This window comes from Pleurodeles waltl, chromosome 12 (assembly GCF_031143425.1).
Source record: "Pleurodeles waltl isolate 20211129_DDA chromosome 12, aPleWal1.hap1.20221129, whole genome shotgun sequence".
NCBI classification, from domain to species: domain Eukaryota; kingdom Metazoa; phylum Chordata; class Amphibia; order Caudata; family Salamandridae; genus Pleurodeles; species Pleurodeles waltl.
In genome coordinates, this window is record NC_090451.1 from 528,604,501 (window position 1) to 528,626,222 (window position 21,722).

Genomic DNA, 21,722 nt, shown 5'->3' on the forward strand with positions numbered 1-21,722 from the left:
TAAAATCTGGAGATAGTAAGACTTTTTACATCCTGTAGAAGAGTGGATTTGCAGCCTTTCAACAAGATTTACAAAGGAGAACCTTGAAGTTGATATAACAAATCTTGAACAGACTCATAGTACAGTGGCAACCAGTACAGGTAGATTGTATTGTGATTAACATAACCTACCATGCCATTTTGAGTGATCACTCAAATGCCAAATGAGCAGAGTAGGCTCCTAAGCAAGCAGGTGCGGAAGTACGCAACCTAACGAGTTACATTCCGCTGTCCAGCCTAGTTAAAACCAGATACTGGGCATCTGTCCATAAATTAGAGGTGATTTTAAGCAAAACAAATGTTAGAAGAAACAGTATTTGGAAAGTATTGTTATATGACACTTAGAACCACTTTTTACTATTTGCTACCAGTGATGGAGTGGTACTATGTGGGGATATTGTTAAAAGCAGGCTTTGAAACAGTGCAGCAAATGTAATTAGGAGATGAGAACAAATGTAGTTTTGGGATGGTTACACTTTAAGAAATTAGAAGCCATTCAAATGTTTATGACAACAAGACAAATTCTCAAGCAGTGGAAATTCTCCAACAATGATTTTCTAATTGGGTTTCATCAGATGCTGGTGAAATGTGATGCCTGAACTAGCCATCATATCTGCCACTGCTTCCAAATGAATGTTTAATGATGGAGGTGCGGGGGTGGAGTCCTGAATCCATCCATGGGTAACACTGACTATGAGGGAGAGTGGGCTTTACATGAACTGACCTATCTGGATGAACTATTAGATCCTCCCAGAAAGGCAGAGAACGACGTCAGACAAGAAACCCATGCCCCCTGTGTTCCATTATTAACTGTATCGGAGTCCACTCACAGAGCCATGGGGTGGCGAACACACCATTAATTGGCACACACCTGCTATTGTCCACCATTTCCCTCAAACTTTGAATTGTGAGTTTAAGCACTTTCCAGAAATATATTTTTCATTTCAGCAACCACCTTGATTCTAAAGTCTTTACAAATATTGTATTCATTTGCCCTTTGCAGTCTGCATAAAACATATGAATGGCACTTAGTGAGTGGGTTTTGTGTTGACTGTGAATGGGGCAGATATCAGAAGTGATACATCTTCCTGCTCTCCATTGTTTCCCGAATTTGAATTAGTTGAAATCTTGATATGGCTCAATTATGGTTTTAAAACATGTATTCAAGCTCACCAAATACAACATCGCAAAATAAAATGATGGACGGAGTGTTGAAACTTTTCAAACACTCACCCTCCGTCACAGATCTGTGTTTAATCCATTGTTACTTTGCTTGCCACGTCCCCCCAATTCGGACCCAGCTATATGCAAATCAGTCCTGACCCTGTTATCAAAGGCAGCAGTCCAGCTCGAACTGCCAATCCAAGTCCTCCCTGGACAGGATTCAAGCATCCTGGGACCGGGTTCAGGTTATCACCCTTCATCAGCCAGGCTTGCTTAAATCCATTGGCGCAGCATGCAAGGGACCAAACTCACCAAATAGTCATCTGCAATGGGAGTATTTCTCAGGTGTATAACCTTCTTCAAAAGTTCAAATGGTGAACTTGGTGTTGAGGGAGCGGAGGTTGGTTAGCAGCCATATGCTTTTGTCAGAGAAGAAAAATCCTGATGTCAGTTCCTTATTTTGTGTGCCACTGGATGTGGGTCTGGTGATGTGGATTCTCTCCCGCCTCTGAGACTCTTACCTTGAAATTTCTTTCAGTGTGCAAGGGATATCACTCCCTAAAACTACAGGTTTGAAACTCTGTTGAGACTATTTTAAACAAATGTCTCTGACAGATCCTCATCAAGCTTACATGAGGTCAAGCCACGACTCCATGGGTTGAGGCTGCTGCCCATGGATGAATCTGAAGGCCATCAAGGAACGCAAGCATGAGAAGACTCCAAGCCAGGACCAAGTCAAGATCTTCTGTGGGTCCTGTTTCCACTCCCAGTGTCATTAGAGCTCCTCCAGTGGTCGTTGTCATTGTGCTCCAAGTTCTCAAGTCATCATAAGAAACAAGAAATAGAAATGGAATTCTGTTCCCTCGCACCACTCATTTGCCTGACCCAGCGAAGGGGCGGTGCCACCGTTTTTGATCACGCTCTCGAAATTGGCTGACTTAGGAGCCAATCCTGCAGCTGGTTCCAGCACAACTTGAGTTTCTTGGGCCTTCAGGCATGTTGCATCACATCGAACAGATCCGTACAGCTATTCTCCCATTCTTTGGATCCCTGCTGACTCCCTCTGGCACGCCCTTGGGCCACAAGGAGTTGAGGGGTCTTATACCTGGTTTACCGCTGGCAGTTTTGCCCTTCGCGTCAGCTGAACTTTCTGCACTTTCCTTGCCTTCGGTTCTACTGCTGGCACCATGACTCGCACTGGCCCCAAAATGCCGACTTCGCCTCTTGAAAAAACAGTCTAGATGGTCCTCTTAGATGCCGAATCAATGCCAGTCCGATCATGACCAACCTCATGCCTGAATACACCTGAGGTGCTGCTTCCCTCACTTGAATTACCATCGGCTCAACAACGCTCGCCTTCCCCTTTTGGGACTGATCCCAATAACGACTGTAATCTGGGTGAGGAGTTTGCTCAACCGTACCAAGATGGCATCTGGTAAGACAACTTACAGGGGGCTAGTGCCTCAATATCTCTCTGAAGACAGGTCTTTTTTCTCCCTCTGGATCAACCACAGAGGCATTTGCTTCCCACACCATGGTTATGCATAGGCCGTCCAAAGTTCTTGACCTCCAGCTCACCACCTTGGAGATTAAGACCCAGTGAAATCAATCCTTCTGCTGGGGCAACCATCTTCTGAGCCCCTTCTTCCCCTTAACAAGGCATTGACAGCAAACTAATTGGGAGCTTGGGCGGGGCCTTGCTCTGACCTCCCCGTTCCCCACCTCTCCCCCTCCCACCCCCCTCCCCCAAGATTTCCAGCCATCTCGCCCAGCCCCTGGTGACCCAGAATTTATTTTCCAAAACACCTGGACAGAAAGCCTAGTGGTGCAGGCTTCCACAAACTACTCTAATCCAAGTACATTTCCTTTCAGTATCCCTGATAGGGAATCCCCGAAAGGGAAACATTAGGCAAGCATGTATTTTCCTCTAACATCTTGGCCTTCCTATCTGTTAACACCAACTGTTTTTTGATACACTACTCACATGCCCCTTTAGGATTCAGTGGCATAAGTCCTCCCTGGCGTACCTGAGGTCTTTAGCCATGTACTAGCTCAGGGCATTCTAGATAGTTATGATGCTATCAAATTCACAATTCATTGTGGCTTTGATATCTCTGAATACATCTGTGGCTGCGATTGACTGTGTTGTCTGATTTCCAGTCCTCCCTGATGAACATGCCTTTTCATGGGACTCGTCTGTTTGAGGAAAGAGCTGATTCCGCTCTTGAGCAATTTAGGGAGAGCAGGGCTAGCGCTCATTCTTTGGGCTTTTCTGCCCCACCAGCCATCTGCAACAGTTTCAACACTTCTTTCACAGCTTTGGCCAAGCCATCCCTAACCACCAACCCGTCCAGCCCATTAGGGAGCACGGCATCTTTGCATCCCCCTTGCAGCCCCACCTGTCAAAACCTCTATAACGTGCCCTTGCAGGGATACAACCACACAGTGGGAGGCAGAATCTAGTGATTATTACCAGGTTGAAAAGCAATCAGGAAGGACAGGTGGGCCCTACAGATTGTTCACAAGGGGTATGCCTTATCCTTCTCTACTACACATTCTTCCATCCCCTCAGACTGATTGAGGACCATCTCTCCGTTTTGCAATAGGAAATGCAAGCCCTCTTGGACAAAGGAGCTGTTGAGAGGGTATCAGTGCCAGAAGTAAGATGTTGGTGGTTATTCCTGCTACTTTCTGGTGTCCAAGAAATACAGCAGTCTTCTGCCTATTTTAGATCTGTCCCCTATCAATGCATTCCTCCGGAAGGAGACATTCCCATTGCTCACCCTGGTCCAGGTTTATGTCTGCCTTCGACCCTGGAGGCTTGATGGTAGCGGGCGATGGACCTGCCTGGCACCTATTTCCAGATTCCTGTCTGGCCAGCCCATCTCCACTACCTGCTGTTTGTGGTTGGAGAGGAGCATTTTCAGACCACACTGCTCACCTTTGTCTCACCAGTGCCCCTTAAGTGTTCACAAAAGTGATGGTGATGGTGATGGTGGTGGTGGTGGCAACACATATTTGTAGGGCAGTGGTGCCTGTCTTCCCCTACCTCAATTATTGGCTTTTGCAGGTGGGCTCATTTCAGGCAGTCATCAACCCCCCCCCCCCCTCCCCCCTCCCCCCCGAACCTCCTGTCATCTTTTGAGCCACTTCGACTCCGTGCTTCCCACCATTTCCGGGAGCCAGATTGATAACCCGCGCAAAAAAAAAGTTTTACGAGCCCACGAGTTGTTGTGGTATTATGCAACACATACTCTTGTGTCCTTTGGGTCAAGTGAGATTTCAACCTGTTTCACACTGGCAGCTTCAGCCTTGGCTTGTGCAGAGTCTCAAGGTTCAGTGTCTGCATCCGGACCGGTACCGGAGAAGGTTTTATGGGTGCTATGGCCAGGCAATAGGGGGCAAGATCCAATTTGTCCTCTCACCTGCACATCGGATTGATGGGTGTTGCAAATTGTTTAGAGGGGCTACTCTTCACTGTTTATTTTCCAACCCCTCATGTATGCTCCTCACAACACCATGTATTAATTTTAATACAGCAAGCCACCTTTTTGCAGATCAAGGGTACCAGTGATGGAATTAAAGAAAGACAATGGGTGTTATTCTTGCTACTTCCTCATACCCAGAAGGATGTGGGTTTAAAACTCGGCCTTGACCTTCATCCTCTGAATGCAGCTGTGCAGAAGGACACATTTAAAATGCTCAATCTAGCTCGGGTTCTTTCTGCTCTGAAACCATGGAGACTGGATTGTATCCTTGGACTTTCAGGATGCCTATTTTCATATACTCTTCCTGCAATCCCACAAACGTTACCTATGGTTCATGGTAGGGTCAGAATACTTTTGTTATACAGTCCTGCTTTTTAGCTTCCACCAAGGCCCTTCAGATGTACGCAAATGCAGTGGTTGATGTTCATCTTTGGAGTTCAGGATATAAGTATTCTTGACTGGCTGCACAGTTCCTGCAGTTTGTCACAGACAACCTGGCACATGAGGCCCCTTCCATGGAACCTTCAATTCTTGTGTGCTCAACATCACAGCAGTTTGTTCAACACCATATCTGTCTTTGAAGAGACGACCCCGGTCCTGCAGTGGTGAAAAGCAGACGCCTTTCTTACTTGTGGCATGCCACTTTCTCTACCCCACCTAGATCTTCCAATTGTGAAGTATGCATTGTCTCTGAGTTTGGAAGACCACCTGGAAGAGGTGGAAATCAGAGGTCCGTGATCTCCCGTCCCATCATCCTATTTTAGCTCTGTAAAATTTGGCTGGCTCTCCCCACCGACCATTAAATGGCACAAATGGCATTTAAAATCTAGGAATCTACCGGATATCATCCTGCCATTGAAAAGAACTCTGATCTCCCTAACTGATTTAGTAGCTCACTCTAAGGTTTATGTCGGACATGTCCACTCTCAACAGCTCAAAAGAAAAGTTTTTAAAGGGGAAGAGTAAGTTTAGACGCTGACTCCATTATCCCGTCATCCCTTTCCTTTACCCTTCACCAGTGCACAGGGAAATCAACCACCACCATCATTGACGTTTAACACTAAAGGCCTGATTTAGAGTTTGACGGACAGGTTACTCCATCACAACTGTGACGGATAAGCCGTCTGCCAAAATGTATATTACATTATGTTAAATGTGATATATATTGCTATAAACAGGATTTCCGTCACCGTTGTGATGGAGTAACCCATCCGCCACACTCTAAATCAGGCCCTAAATATTTTCTTTTTTCTTCTAAGTTACAAATTTAATATGTTTGAGCTGCGGTATTATGCAACACATACCGTAGTGTCCTGTTTTGCTCCTGATTCTACAGGAAAGATATGCTTTAAGTGAGGGAGAAGATGGTAAGGAGCTCTGGGTCAGAATATTTAATAAAGTTGCCCTGGTGACCTAAAAAGCAGTAGCAAAAACAAATGGTAGTGTGTAGATAAACGTTTCCTAAGGAGCTAGGCATAGTGTCCTACTGTTGTGATGTACAAGATGACCCATGATCTGAGTTAGAAATGAATGACTGTATTGTGTCAACAGACTGAATGCATAGTTGATATCCTAGCCTTTACTGTAACATCTTCCCTGTTGATTGTGACACAAAGTTCATAATCATTTCTAAAAACGTCTGACTTGCATTATTTAGCTAACTTGGCAGTCTAATGACAGCTGCACTACCATCACTGATTTAGTTTCATTTTAACCTCCCCCAGGTTTCCCCTCACCCTGCTGTTCAGCCCACAAAAGGAAGGGGAAGCCAACTTCAATCTGCTGTGTGACGTGAAGAGCAAAACTCAGCCCCTGACTCTCAATGTCAAGGCGAATGGTTACCTCATGGATGTAAGCATGCAGTGTGAAGAGAATGATGGGTCCATCACTAACTTAAGCATGCACACAGTCAATTTGATTAACTTCAACCAGGTGAGCAGAACATGGTTTGTGGCCATAGTTGTGGAGGGGGGGGGAGCGGGGGGGGGGACAATGAGTGACTAATGTGTGATAAAGCTTTTTGTGCATTCGAGTGTAGCCACTTTTTGCTAGAATAACACATATTGACAAAGCCAACAGATATATATCACCTATATAGGAGCTGTTGGCTTTGCCAGTGTGTTTTAGCTATGTTGTGCACCAGTATTGCTACTGTTCAGCATGGCTAAAAGTTAGTGGTGTAGAGAATAATAGTGTTGAGTAAAGTAGAGTGTAATGGAGAAAGAGTGGAGCAAAGGGTCGTTGAGTGGAGTGGGAGGGAGCCAGCAGATGAAAAATAAAACAATAGCTTGCTATCATTTTATTTTTAATTTTTCATCTGCTGGCTCAGCCAGCAGGTGCATTGAGGGGCTGGGCCAAGGGGGAGTGGGAGGAGGGAAGAGTGCATTAAGTGCACATGTGTGTTTGGCCAGCCGTTTCACACATACGCACTTAGGTTTCTCCAACTCAACTGTATACACAGCTGGGCTGGAGAAACAGCACAGACCCCAAGCTTGTATCTGAGCGGAAGTCACTGCTGCTCAGACCAATCCTGACGCTGCTTACATGCCATGTTTAGCATGTAAGCAGAGCCAGGATTGCTGGGGAGCCTGTGCTGGTGACCCAGCGAATGCTGGGACACCACAAGAGGAGCGAGGCAGCAGGAGACGGCAATGAAAAACAGGTGGCGCAAGGTAAGTGTTTTTTTGGGGTTTTTTTATGTTTCCACCGCCCCCTTCTTGAGTTATGCAGCAGCCGCAGCTGGTGTTCTGTATTGGAATGGCATAGAGTGGAGTCACGTGAAATGGCGTACAGTAGAGTGGCGTAGAAGTAGAGTGGACTGGTGTTGAGTGCATTGTCATAGTTTTGCAAAGTATAGTGGCATACAGCGCAGAAACTTAGCATTCAGTGGCGCACAATGCAGCATCGTAAAATGCAGTGACATAGATTAGAGTGTTGCATAGTACAGTGCTGTGGCGTAGACTGGAGTGGTGTAGAGTACAATAGTGTAGATTATAGTGGCATCAAGTGCAGTGGCATAGTGGTGTGGCATTGAGTGGTGCTACGTAGAGTGTAATGGAGTAATGCAGGGTAGAGTGGCGTCAAGTGCATTGGCATACAATGTAGTAGTGCAGAGTAGAGTGGCTTAGAGTACAGTGTTGCAGAATAGATTGTTGTAGAGTGCAGTGGTGTAGAGATCAGTGACATTGAGTACAGTGGTGCAGAGGAGGGTACAGAGCGTAGAGGGATGCAAAGTAGAGTGCAGTGAAATATAGTAGAGTGGACAGTGTAGAGTGCAGTGGCGCAGAATTCAGCTTTGTAGAATGCAGGGTCTTACAATGCAGTTGCATAGATTAGAGTGTTGTATAGTGGAGTGACGTGGAGTGTCATAGAGTACAGTAGTGTAGAGTAGTATGGCATAGAGTGCATTGGTTTAGAGTGGTGCAGAGTAAAGTTTAATGGCATATAGTGGAGTGTTGTAGAGTGCAGTGATGCAGAGTACAGTAGTGTAGTGTACAGTGGTAAACAGAGCAGTGGTATAGAGTACAGAGGTGCAGAGTAGAGTGAAGTGGCACAGAATGCAGTGGTTTACAGGGAGTGCAGAATTATTAGGCAAATGAGTATTTTGACCACATCATCCTCTTTATGCATGTTGTCTTACTCCAAGCTGTATAGGCTCGAAAGCCTACTACCAATTAAGCATATTAGGTGATGTGCATCTCTGTAATGAGAAGGGGTGTGGTCTAATGACATCAACACCCTATATCAGGTGTGCATAATTATTAGGCAACTTCCTTTCCTTTGGCAAAATGGGTCAAAAGAAGGACTTGACAGGCTCAGAAAAGTCAAAAATAGTGAGATATCTTGCAGAGGGATGCAGCACTCCTAAAATTGCAAAGCTTCTGAAGCGTGATCATCGAACAATCAAGCGTTTCATTCAAAATAGTCAACAGGGTCGCAAGAAGCGTGTGGAAAAACCAAGGCGCAAAATAACTGCCCATGAACTGAGAAAAGTCAAGCGTGCAGCTGCCACAATGCCACTTGCCACCAGTTTGGCCATATTTCAGAGCTGCAACATCACTGGAGTGCCCAAAAGCACAAGGTGTGCAATACTCAGAGACATGGCCAAGGTAAGAAAGGCTGAAAGACGACCACCACTGAACAAGACACACAAGCTGAAACGTCAAGACTGGGCCAAGAAATATCTCAAGACTGATTTTTCTAAGGTTTTATGGACTGATGAAATGAGAGTGAGTCTTGATGGGCCAGATGGATGGGCCCGTGGCTGGATTGGTAAAGGGCAGAGAGCTCCAGTCCGACTCAGACGCCAGCAAGGTGGAGGTGGAGTACTGGTTTGGGCTGGTATCATCAAAGATGAGCTTGTGGGGCCTTTTCGGGTTGAGGATGGAGTCAAGCTCAACTCCCAGTCCTACTGCCAGTTCCTGGAAGACACCTTCTTCAAGCAGTGGTACAGGAAGAAGTCTGCATCCTTCAAGAAAAACATGATTTTCATGCAGGACAATGCTCCATCACACGCGTCCAAGTACTCCACAGCGTGGCTGGCAAGAAAGGGTATAAAAGAAGGAAATCTAATGACATGGCCTCCTTGTTCACCTGATCTGAACCCCATTGAGAACCTGTGGTCCATCATCAAATGTGAGATTTACAAGGAGGGAAAACAGTACACCTCTCTGAACAGTGTCTGGGAGGCTGTGGTTGCTGCTGCACGCAATGCTGATGGTGAACAGATCAAAACACTGACAGAATCCATGGATGGCAGGCTTTTGAGTGTCCTTGCAAAGAAAGGTGGCTATATTGGTCACTGATTTGTTTTTGTTTTGTTTTTGAATGTCAGAAATGTATATTTGTGAATGTTGAGATGTTATATTGGTTTCACTGGTAATAATAAATAATTGAAATGGGTATATATTTTTTTTTGTTAAGTTGCCTAATAATTATGCACAGTAATAGTCACCTGCACACACAGATATCCCCCTAACATAGCTAAAACTAAAAACAAACTAAAAACTACTTCCAAAAATATTCAGCTTTGATATTAATGAGTTTTTTGGGTTCATTGAGAACATGGTTGTTGTTCAATAATAAAATGAATCCTCAAAAATACAACTTGCCTAATAATTCTGCACTCCCTGTAGAGTAGAGTGGCATTGAGTGCAGTGGCGTAGAGTAGATTGTTCAAAGTAGAACAGAGTAGAGTGAAGTGGAGTGGTGCAGGGGAGAGCGCAGTTGCCTAGAGTGTAATTGCGTAGAGTAAAGTGGTGTAGAGTGCGGAAAGTGTGAAGTTGTGCAGAGTAGATTAGAGTGGTGTCTAGTGGATTGGCGTAGAGTGCAAGGGTGTAGAGTGGAGTGGTACAGAATACAGTGCATTGGTGTAGAGTTGCATAGACTGCAGTAGTGTAGAGTGCAGTGTTGTGGTGCTGAGTGGCGTAGAGAACTGTGGTGTAGAGTGTAGTAATGTAAAGTAGAGGGGCAGAGTGGTGCAGAGAAGAGGATAATGGTGTAGAGTGCAGTGACTAGAGTGGAGTGCTGCAGAGTGCAGTGGCCTGGAGCGCAGAAGACTGCTGTAGTGCAGAGTAGAGAGGTATAGAGTTCTGTGGCGGTTATTGCAGTGTTGCAGAGTAACGTGCATTGGCGTAGAGTACAGTGGTGTAGAGTAGCATTGACAGGAGGGCCGTAGAGAGCAGTGGAGTGCAGTGGCACAGAGGGCAGTGGAATAGAGTAGATTGTTTCAGAGTAGAGTGAAGTGGAGTAGTGCAGGGTAGAGTGCAGTTGCGTAGAGTGAAATTGTGTAGAGTGCAGTGACAGAGTGTAGTGGTGCAGAATAGATTAGAGTGGTGTGCAGTGGATTGGCATAGAGTACAGGGTAGTAGAGTGGAGTGGTACAGAGTAAAGTGAATTGCTGTAAAGCGTATTGACATTGAGTACAGTGGTGTAGAGTGGCCCAGAGTAGAGTGAAGTTTTATAGAGTACACTAGAGTGACGTAGAGTGGTGTAAAGTGGAGGGGTGCAGAGTAGAGTGCAATGGTGTGAAGTTGTGGAGAGGCGTAGAATTGTGTACGCATGATGTGGTAGCACACTGCCATTAAAGAAAACACATTTTCAATTGAAATGACCATTACGTTTGCTCATACAGTTGTAATAATAAAACTACATTGTGCACCAACAATAATGTGTGGAAATGGTATCACCGTTTTTCTCATCATATTAAAGTATTGTTTCCAACACACTTCAGAATTAACAAAAAATGTGCTTTATTTGTGCTTTCCTAATTCTGATATCTTCTAAAATACTTGCACATGTCATTTAAACATTGTGTGCTAGAAAAAAACCCTTTCCCTATTCCCAGTATCCAGCCAGATTGTCTCATGTATCCTCTTACGTTGAAGTCAGAGAAAGAAAACATAGCAAATATGGCACAATAAGAAAAGGATTTATGGCTTTTTTATTTATTTATTTTTTTACAAAAAAGAGCCCTCCTAAAAGAACACAAGGAAAGGTAGTTTGAAAAGGCTTTGCTCCTTGGGAGGGATAAACTCAAGCTGGACGGCCAAAACAAATAAAGCCAGTAAAAGGAAAGCCAGAAAATGTGACTTACAAACCACAAAGCCAGTGATGAGCAGCGGAAGGAATGCATTTCCAGGGAAGCTTTCTGAATGTCCCTAAGATATGTTTAGCAAACCAGACAGGTCTGATAGTTTTGACCCTAAAACGACTACTGCAAACTTAGACTGTGTGTCAAATAACACGTTTTAGGGCAGTTGAGAATATGGTTTGTCAACTAATACCTTAAATCATACTTTATAGCATTTCAATTTGTTCTGGGGTCGATTATAAGGAAACAACTCAACACAGACCTATAGTGATTGCCTTGGCAGAATCAAAATGAAAACTGAAAAGTTGTCAAAGTTAATGCGCTTTCGGCTTTGTTAGTACCATTCCCAAAATGTAGAGAATACATTTGTTATTGTTATAAGAGCAAGGATCAATGACTCGTTTACTGTGGCAAAATATTATGCTCCTTTAGAGGCCTTTTTCACTCTGTCTCCGTAAATGGTTGTGTAACATGCTCTCCCCTGCTTCTTTACCTCTGTATAGGTGGAAATTAATGAGTTGGCTAAACAACAGTTGCACATCATAAACAATGGGAAATTCAGCTTCAGTTTCACTTGTGAGATCTCTGCTCCCAAATCGCTTCGGCCGTTCCTGAAGATAGCGCCTGAAACTGGCAGTGTGGAGACTGGGCAGCGTGCAATCTCCACCCTCACCTTCAACCCCACCAGAAAGTGCACACTGAGGGATTCAAAGCTTCTGATAAAGGTACTGCATTTCACCACGAGGCTGGGATACTCCGCCTCTGCACCGATGATAAGTTCTATGTAGACCGTGTGTGTGAGGGTCGGCACTTCATTGGAAAGGTCAGAGTTAAGTGGTCTCAGTGGGGCTGCAGCCAATATTAAGTCATTGACTAATAGCTCTTACTGTTAGAGGGTAGGCGGTATATGTAATACCACCAGTAACTATGGTTAGAACTGAGATCTGGCAGTAATGATTTGTTGTGCACTTAAATAACATAGCATTTAGCCTGCTGTAGGTGCTATACCAGCAATTAAAGGCCCACTACAGCGTTAAAGACCTGAGCTGAAGGGGAGGGCCTTTAACAAAGGAGCGGGACTTTAATAGCCGGTAGATCCCCGCTAGGAAGAGCTAATAAGGCAATTAGAACTTTTCACCACTAGATGGTGGAATGTTCCAGTAAATAAAACAAAGGCCTCACTGAGCCCAAGGGTATTTCAGTCTCCTAGGCCTCATTGAGGCCTTTGTTCACAGCAACAGCTGTAAACTACAAAATTGGAATCTTGGAGCTCTGGGCCTCTACCGCTATTAGAGCACTCCACTGTTTCCAATGGAGTACCCAACATTCCAGTGTTTTAATACTTAATATCACAGATGAGAGTTAGTAGAATTATTTAATTATCAAGTGCTGGCGGCCATTTTCTAGGCTCTTGTGCAATAGCCAAGCTATCTTATCTCACTGAATACTCCAGAGTTGGGAAGGGAGTATGGAGTTTGTTTTATGGCCTTTTCATGGAATGTATGGGAACTTTTGGGCTATAGCCGTTTGTGATTACGGTTAAGTGAAAATATTGTGGAAAGAGCCCAGAAGAACAATAAGAGGTGCCAATTGCCATTACTTGTCAAACCAAAGCACACCCGCCAGGCACAGTGGGCACACATGCTGAAAACCCCTACCCGGTAATCAGTTTAACCTTGAAGACTCCGGGTCCACTGTGCAAGTAGCACTCTCATGTAAGGTTGCAAAGGCTGGACGGAACCGCCAAACGCTACTGCACTTAACTTCTCCTAGTTAGATTTCAGCCCTTCTCCATAAATAAATATGGAATCGCTTGCATTAGCATGAAATAAAACTAGACTAACAGTGACAATAGGTAACTCCTATAGTGTTCCCACCAAACCACTTAAACATGTTATATAAATACATATTAAGCAAACAAAATTGGAAAACATTTTAAGTCGCCCTTGGTAGAGCTAGGAAGAACGGAAATATGGTCGGAGCTTAAAAACATTACAAAACGTGGGTGTTTCGTCGATTATTAAACTGTGCTGGGAATGAAGCCCATAGACCAGCTTAATAAGCTCCTCACTACAACTTAGAGGCCTCCTTCCTTCATTGGAACATGCGCGTAGCCGAGCCCCTGAGGCGCACGGGCCCCAACCACCCCTTCAGGGAGTCCTTATTCAGCACAGGGCCAAAGGATTTCTGTGAGACATGGGATATCTACGGGCCTCTCATCACATTCAGCTGGGGGCACCAGTCTGCCTACGCCACTGCTTTGAAGTACAGGAGCACTATTTGGATTGTGCAAACCTACCTAAAGGTTCTGGTTCGGTCCTTTACAATGGGATAAAGAACTCTCTCATAACTGCAGTTGGTCATTGCTTGGCTCTGAAAAAGAAGGACCTTATTCACTCTTGTGCCCTGCTGCCATTGTATAGGGGTTGGTTGGCTGAAGCCATCTCTTAATTGTTTTGTTACATGGGGTGTGCATAGGTCTGTACCACAGTGTAGCGTTTCATCCAACCTGGTAATCCAATTTTAAACAACACATTTCATACGCAGAGCATGGTGATTAGTAAGCAACATTTTGCCATCAGCCGTTCAGCTGTTGTTTTATCATTTATTATGCACTTTTGTTTAGTATTTTAGAAATGGAGATGATGCAGGTAAGCAGGTTGGTCTGACATCGGAGGGCGGGAGAAGATACATTTTTGCGGGTCAATAAACAGCTTTAAACTTGAAAATGTTTATTTTATTCTCTTCAAGGAAGTATCTGGTTAATCAAATGTGTGTGTGTATATATATATATATATATATCTATATATATATATCTATATATATAGATATATATATATATATAAGTAAAATAAGTTATGGATGTTTTATCCGAAAAAATGAATGTGTGAATAAATGCATATGTCGTTGACCTGACTGGAAAATTGGAAATGGCGACCTGCAGGCCACACACGGAAACAAGCGGTACTCTACCCGCTGAGCTATGTTATTTGTTAGAAACATGAGCAGCTTTGGTATGTCTCTGTGCTCTTGCATCCATGTACCTGCATATTTCGGGGGGCTGGACCACGCTCCCAGCCCCTTAAAAACCTATGTTAACCCAAACTAAATACCATGGACAGTTGTATAGATGTCATCAGTGGTGGGTTTGAAGTGGCATAGCACAGAGTAACAACTGCTGAGTTTTTTATTATGTATATGTTGTACATAGGCGCCAACCAGGCTTGCTGACGTCAGTTCATTTCCTTCTACGTCACGTGCATATCCGGAGAGAGCTACCCTGGTCATTTTTTGACAGAATTTCACCTTTTTGTTGTCTTTTTTTTTTTTTTTCGTTAGTGCGTCGAGGGATGTCGTGAAAGACCGGGTGCGACACCTGTCACTGCATGATGTTGGTGACAGCCCCGCACCTGATGTGTTTGTTGTGTCTGGAGGGTGACCACGACCTAAGTTGTGCTCTGAGTGCTTGGTCATGAACCGGAAGGCTTTGAGGGAGCAGTCCCTAAAGCTTACGGCAGCCCGGCACTCGACTCTGTCATTCCCAGTCTCGCTCAAGAGGAAGGTCTCTGGACCTCTTGCGGAGTCAACACTCCTCCTCCTTACCCCATTCAAAATCTTGGGGACTTTCAGGTCATAAAGTGAAGTTGATTGTCCGCAGAGCCTGCTTCTGGGTCTGCTCCATGCATCTCAGAGTTTCTGGGATCCAGAGCCACCCCTGCCCAGCTCAAAGAATTTTATGAGACCATACTCCTTATCTTTGGGCAGACTGCCCCCGCGGCATCTTTGGGGCCCGGATGGGGCCCCTTCGGGTTTCACGCCTGCAGTTCTGGCCTCGGCCTCCGATGGCCCTTCCAGATCTGTTCTCTGATTTGTGCAGTCTCCTGTCGTGCCAACGCGTCCTTCCCCGGTGCCCGCTAAGACGTTGATGCTCCTGACGTCGGTTGGGTCCATAGTCAACGTCGACCCAGTCCTCATCCTTGATGACCCAGAGCCAGAACGGCATCGATCAACGTCGCTTCCGACGGGGCCTACTCACCCCAGGTTGGATTCTGACCCTTTTTATTATGGGTACGAATATGGGGAACGACTGGAGAGGACTCTGGACTCTTTAGAATACCAGCTAGACAACCCTGACTTGGGCTGGCCACAGGAATTGGGTGAGACTACTGGTCTGGATACTTCTCCAGACACTGGCATGCTTTCTCCTCCTACTGTGGCTACAGTGGAGGGGAGCGTCTTACTCCATGGTGGTCAGTAGGGCGGCTGAGGTCCTTGGCCTTGAGCTTCCCTCTCTAGCTGTCAGGACTAACCTCCTGACAGAGGTGGGTCAGCCTGGGGCTTCCACTTCAGAGCCTCTCCTTCCATTTAATGAAGCCCTCACTGATGTCCTTATGGGTACTTGGTCTAGACCTAACACAGGGGATCCTGTGAAGAGGACAATCGCCTGCAGCCATTGCCCCCCCCCCCCCTCAGATGACCCTAAATTCCTGTCCCAACACCCCACACCAGAGAGCCTTGTCATCCAGGCTTCTTCTTCCTCTGGCATATTCCCATCTGCTCTCCCGGCTAGGTAATCAAAAAGAAGACTGGATCAAATTGGGAAGAAAATGTTTTCTTCCTCCTGTCTGGAATTGCGGTCCTTAGACACAGCATGCCTTTAGGGCCACCACACCCATTCATTGTGGGATACAGTCGTGCAGGTATTGCCGCAGGTCCCGGAGGAAGCCTGGACCATAATCTCCCAAGACGTTGCTGATGGGAGGGATGCGGCTAAGTTAACAATTCGTTGTCGGCTGGATATGCCTGACTCACTCAATCGGTTGCGTTGATGGTAACCTTGAGGCTCCACACCTGGTTGAGAACATCTGTTTTTTCGGGGGATCGTTCAACAGTCTTTCATGGACATGCCCTTCAGTGGCACCTGTCTCTTCGGAGACAAAGCAGACTCGGACCTCGAGAGGTTCAAGGAGTCCCAAGCTATGGTTTGGTCCCTTGGCCTCACGACTGCCCCTCACCCAACACAGTCTGCTTTTTGCCCCTTTCATGGTCACGAATGGGGCTCCCTGCCGCATCCTTTCCCTGCCAGCCTCTGTGCTGCACATGCTACTCAGCCACCGTGTGGCCAGTAATGCGGAATCCCATCGGCTCGTGGGACAGGGAACCAAAGGTCTGCCCAGTCCACCCCAGCTGCTGTCACAGCCTCCAAACCTTCATAGTTCATTCCACCATATCGACCAGTTGGGGGCAGGATCGGCCATCACCTGCCCCACAGGAAATCCATCATGACAGACAGGTGGGTTTTGCAAATAGTCTGAAGGGGCTATTCCCTCCCCATCAAGACTGCCCCTCCGGCCATGCCTCTTGACCAAGGAAACCATAGACAGGGCCTCAATGCAAGAAGTAAGTTGTGGTTGTTATTCCCGCTACTTTCTGGTAACCAAAAGGACAAGGGCCTACGTCCTATCCTAGATCTTTGTGCCCTCAATCACTTCCTTAAGAAGGAGAAGTTCAAAAAGCTCTCTCTGGCTCAGGTCCTGTCTTCCTTGGACCCAGGCAGACAGACAACTAGATGGTAGCGTTGGACTTCCAGGGCACTTACTTCCATATACTTGCCTTGCCTGCCCACAAGCGCTGCTTGTGATTCGTGGTAGGTCACGTGCACTTTCAATTTACCCCGCTCCCCTTCGGCCTTACCAGTGCCCCTCGGTGTTCATGAAAGTTATGGCAGTGTTTGCAGCTCATCTGCGCAGGTTAGGGGTTTCAGTCTTCCCTTACCTCGATGACTGGCTATTGTAGGAAGCTGGTCTGGTGGTGGACACCATGGTGTTTGCACCTTATTCAAGGGCCAGGCAGTCCCTATTAGTGAATGAAGATTGTGTCTATGAAGCCAGGGCTCTCTCGTGGTAGTTGATTTGAGCAACCAAGACTTATCTAGGAGGAGTGTAAAGCACTTGCAATACAACAGCAGTCACACAGCAACTTATCACACCTGGGGGGGGGGGGGAAACCATATCCTAAAATAGTGGAATGTGAAGTGAAGTCTCCCACCCAATGATATGGAGTAGTTAGACTAGAGTTGGGAGAACTCGGGACCCCAAAAGGTGAGTACCTAAGTGACCAAAGCGACCAGGAGAGCAGAAGTAAGTACCTTGTCTTCCCAAAGACTAACAAGAGGACTTAGAAAAAAGGAACTTTGCAAGAACAGGTCCAAATCAGAAGAAGCCAAGAGTGGATTCTGTAAGAAAGAGGACCTGCAAAAGATGGGGACAGAGTCTAGTCCACAATGGAGTGGCCAGACAGGGCAGGAGCAACTAACCACCATTCTCTGGATGAAAATCCGAGTCGACGAGGGAAGATGATCAGCCGTGGAGTCCAGGAGTAGCAGAGAAGTCATTGGAGTCATGCAGATGATGTCCCACGTTGGTCGCCGGGTTGCATTCGGTCAGTGGTCAGGAGGACAACTAACAAGCCTTAGCAAATGCAAGTTGGAGCAAAGAAGAGTTGCAGAGCAGCAAGGTCCGGGGGACCCGACCCTTGGAGGGAAGTCCGGGCTGATCCTCAGCAGCCGGGAGAGTCAGCAGAAGCAGGCGCAGCCCCCAAAGGCAACCCACTGGTAGCAGGCACAGTAGGTTGCAGTGAATCCCAATCAGGACACCTGGAGAGGAGTCCCACGTCATTGGAGCAGCAGAGATGAGACTGTCCTTGCAAGGATGAAGTGCTGGCAGGGCTACTTAGAGTCTGAAGATCTCTTGGAGAAGGAGTCAACACACCTTGGTTGCTGCAAGAGTCGCGGGGCACAAGGGTACTGTCCTGCAAGAAGAGGCAAGGGCTCACCGTCTTCCAAATTAGAGGGCAGAGAGGACCAAGGGGACCACTCTGGACCACCACCTGTGTTGCAGGATCCACACAGTTCCAGAGGAGGGCAGATCCACGAAGTCGGACGTCGTTGCCTTAGGTGCCTGCAGATGCAGGAGAATGACTACTTCACTCCAAGGGAGATTCCTTTTTGCTTCTTGGTGCACCTGAAGTCTTGCCGACTCCAGAGGATGCACAGCAATGAAAATGTTGCAGTTGCTAGAAGAAGCCGGGGAAACAATGTTGCAAGGCGAGGTCGTCTCAGAAGTTGCAGTCTTATTGGTTCCTGAAGTGTCCAGTTGCAGTTCTGGTGGCCAGGAACAGAAGAGGTTTATGCAGAGGAGTCCTGGTGGAGACTTGCACGCCGACCCACCCACAAGTGAGTCCCTAAATAGCCTTAACAGGGGGCTTGGTCACTTTGCACAGTCACCACCTATCAGAGGGGGGTCACTGACGTCACCTGCCTGACCTGGCCACTTAGATGCTCCCAGGGGCCTCTGCACATCTTGGTTTCAATATGGCAGAATCAAGTGGCCATCTGGAGGAGCTATTGGCACCACCCCTGGGGTGGTGATGGACAGGGGAGTGTTTGCTCCCCTTTTCTTTCTGTGCTTTCTTGCCAGAGCAGGGACCGGGGGTCGCTGGACTGGTGCAAACTGGATTATGCAAAGAGGGCACCAAATGTCCCTTCAAAGCAAACCTGTGGCTTGGGGATGGTACCCAGGGAGAGGGTGTTGCCTCCCTCTCCCATAGGAAATCCTTTGTTCTGCCTTCCCCTGCTTGAGCTGGTCAAGCAACAAGAGGTAGAAACCTGTCAGAGGGGCTGCAGCAACGTGGGATGCCCGCAAACCCTGAAAGACTGGTACGAGCAATACTAAGGAGTCCGCTAAGGGGCTCCCATAGTGCATGGAATCATTCCACCAATGCTGGCATTAGTATTGGGGTAAGATTCTGACATTTTTGACACCAAACATGTCTAGGTTCTGAGTTACCATTATGTAGTTGGGCCACAGGTAGTGAGTGACCTGTGGCTAGTACACAGGTAAAATGGATTCCCCGCACTTACGAAGTCCAGTGCATTGAAATTGGAGTTTGTAGGGGCACCTCTGCTCATGCAGGGGTGCCCTCACACACAAGAACCTGCACCCTGCCCTCTGGGCTAGGATGGCCCACCATAGGGGTGACCTGGCACGGTGACCAGCTGTGAAAGAGTGATTGCACCTTTTCATGCATGCTTCAATGACAAACCTGCAGACAGTTTGCATGGGCTCCCATTGTTGGCATAATACATGCTGCATCCCATGGGGACTCCTGGTGTACCAGTGCCCTGGGGACCCAAATACCATGTACTAGGAACTTACAAGGGTACACCAGTATTCCAGTTGTGGGGTGTAAAGGGTACCGAAGCAACCAAATTTGGGAGGAGAGAGCACAATCACTGGGGTCCTGATTAGCAGGGTCCCAGTGGAGACAGTCTAAACACAATGATAAATAGGCAAAAAGTGGGGGTAAGCATGCCAAAAATAGTGACTTTCCTACAGCTGTTTAAGGCAGACACGCCCCAGAAAATTGTCTCCCACCTTCAGACTATGGCAAACCTTCATCACTCGCTGTGGTTCACTATAAACATTCTGAAGTCACACCTCACTCCTTCTCAGACGATCCCTTTTATCTGACCCTTCCTGGACTCACTGCAGTTTCGGGCCTATCCTCCCTAAAAAGAAGTCCAGGAAATTCAGGCTATAATTCTGATGTTTCAGCCTCTAGCCTGGATTTCGCTGAGAATGAGTCTGAGGCTGCTGGGCCTCATGGACTCCCAAATCCTGCTGGTGACACATGCCAGATGGCATATGCAGGCTCTAACGTGGGACCTGAAGTTCCAGTGGGTGCAGCATCAGGGGAATCTATCCGACATGGTCCAGATCTCGGAGGGAACTGCAAAAGACCTGCAGTGGTGGCTTTTGAATCGCGTTTGGGTCAACGGCCAATCCCTCTCCATTCCCCAACCAGATCTTACAGTAGTGACAGATGCGTCACTCCTGGGAGGGGCGGCCGCTAAGGAGAGTTGGAGATCAGAGGTCTCTGGCAGAGTCCTGATTCCACATCAGTCTTTTGGATCTCCGGGTGATCAGGCTTGCATTGAAGGCATTCCTTCCCTCTCTAAAAGGGAAAGTGGTGCAAGTGTTCACAGACAACACTACTGCTATGTGGTACTGCAACAAACAGGGTGGAGTGGGGTTGTGAACTCTGTCTCTTCGCGTGGCTGGAACATCAGGGCATTATCCTGGTGGTTCAACATCTGTCGGGCTCTCTGAGCGCCAGAGCAGACACACTCAGCCATCGAATCATAATCGATCACGAATTACGTCTTCATCAGGAGGTGGTGCAAGGCCTTTTTCAGTAGTGGGGAGAGCCTTGGTTAGATCTGTCTGCCTCTGCAGAAAATGTGCAATGTTAGCTGTTTTGCACGTTGGAGTTTCCAAGGAGGCAGTTGCTCTGCAACGTTTTTCGTCTCGAGTGGAACTCAGATCTCCTTTACACCTTTCTGCCAATGCTACTTCTGACCAGAGTTCTGAAGAAAATCAAGAGCAACAAAGCCCAAGTAATCCTTGTGGCTCTAGACTGGCCACGAAGTGTATGGCATCCAGAGGTACTAAGCATGGCTACGGATCCTCCAATCAGGCTGCCCCTTTGGGAAGATCTTCTGTCTCAGCAGCAGGGGACAGTTCTCCATTCAAACCTGTCCAGCCTTCGCCTTCTTGTGTGGAGATTGACCGGCAGCAGTTGACAGCTTTCAACCTTCTGTCCGAAGTCTGCAGCCAGGCATCGCTCTACCAAAACTGTATATGCCTGCCGTTGGCATAAATTTGTGGCATGGTGTACTAACAAGTCTGTTGATCTCCTTTCTACACCTCTCTCTGAGGATTTTCTTGTTCATCCTTTCTTTGTCCCAGTAAGGCTCTGCTTTGGACACTCTTAAAGGTTACTTATCGGCCATTTCAGTCTTTCTTAGATTGCCAGACCAACCTTCTTTAGTCAAGTCTCCCATTGTTGGAAGGTTCCTTAAGGGACTCGCCCATTTGTTTCATCTGACCCCGTTCATTATGCCCCAGTGGGACTTGAACCTCGTCCTAACTTAACTTATCTGTTCCCCTTTTGAGCCGCAACACAGTTGTCCCCGGTGGCTCATAACAATCAAGACTGCTTTTCTTATTGCCATCACCTCTGCTCACAGAGTGAGCTTCTAGCTCTTTCTTCCAAGCCACCATTTTTGTCTGTCCACCCTGACAAAGTGGGGCCCCGTACAAAGCCTCCTTCCTTCCTAAGGTTGTTACGCCTTTTCACGTAGGCTAGTCCATCACTTTGCCTAGTTTTTACGCACCTCCACTGTAGGAAAGTACCCTCTTTTTTGGATGGTTGCTCCCACTTTTTGCCTGCTGTCAGTGTGTTTTGACTGTTTTTACTGGGATCCTGCTAACCAGTGATTATGCTCTCTCCCTCTAAATGTGGTGGTTTAGGACTTTGCACACCCCACAATTACCATACATGTGCCCAAATGTAAGTCCCTAGTATATGGTACTTCGG

General features: G+C 46.8%; 1 protein-coding gene across 2 annotated transcripts in view; it reads left to right on the top strand.

Moving 5' to 3' along the window:
- Positions 1-21,722, top strand: part of HYDIN (HYDIN axonemal central pair apparatus protein) — a 2,122,366-nt gene that overhangs the window by 1,990,697 nt on the left and 109,947 nt on the right. For both annotated transcript variants that reach the window (XM_069217473.1, XM_069217472.1), the window contains 2 exons: positions 6,415-6,622; positions 11,786-12,007. In XM_069217473.1, the coding sequence (XP_069073574.1) occupies positions 6,415-6,622; positions 11,786-12,007 (430 nt within the window). The remainder of the gene's footprint in view (positions 1-6,414; positions 6,623-11,785; positions 12,008-21,722) is intronic.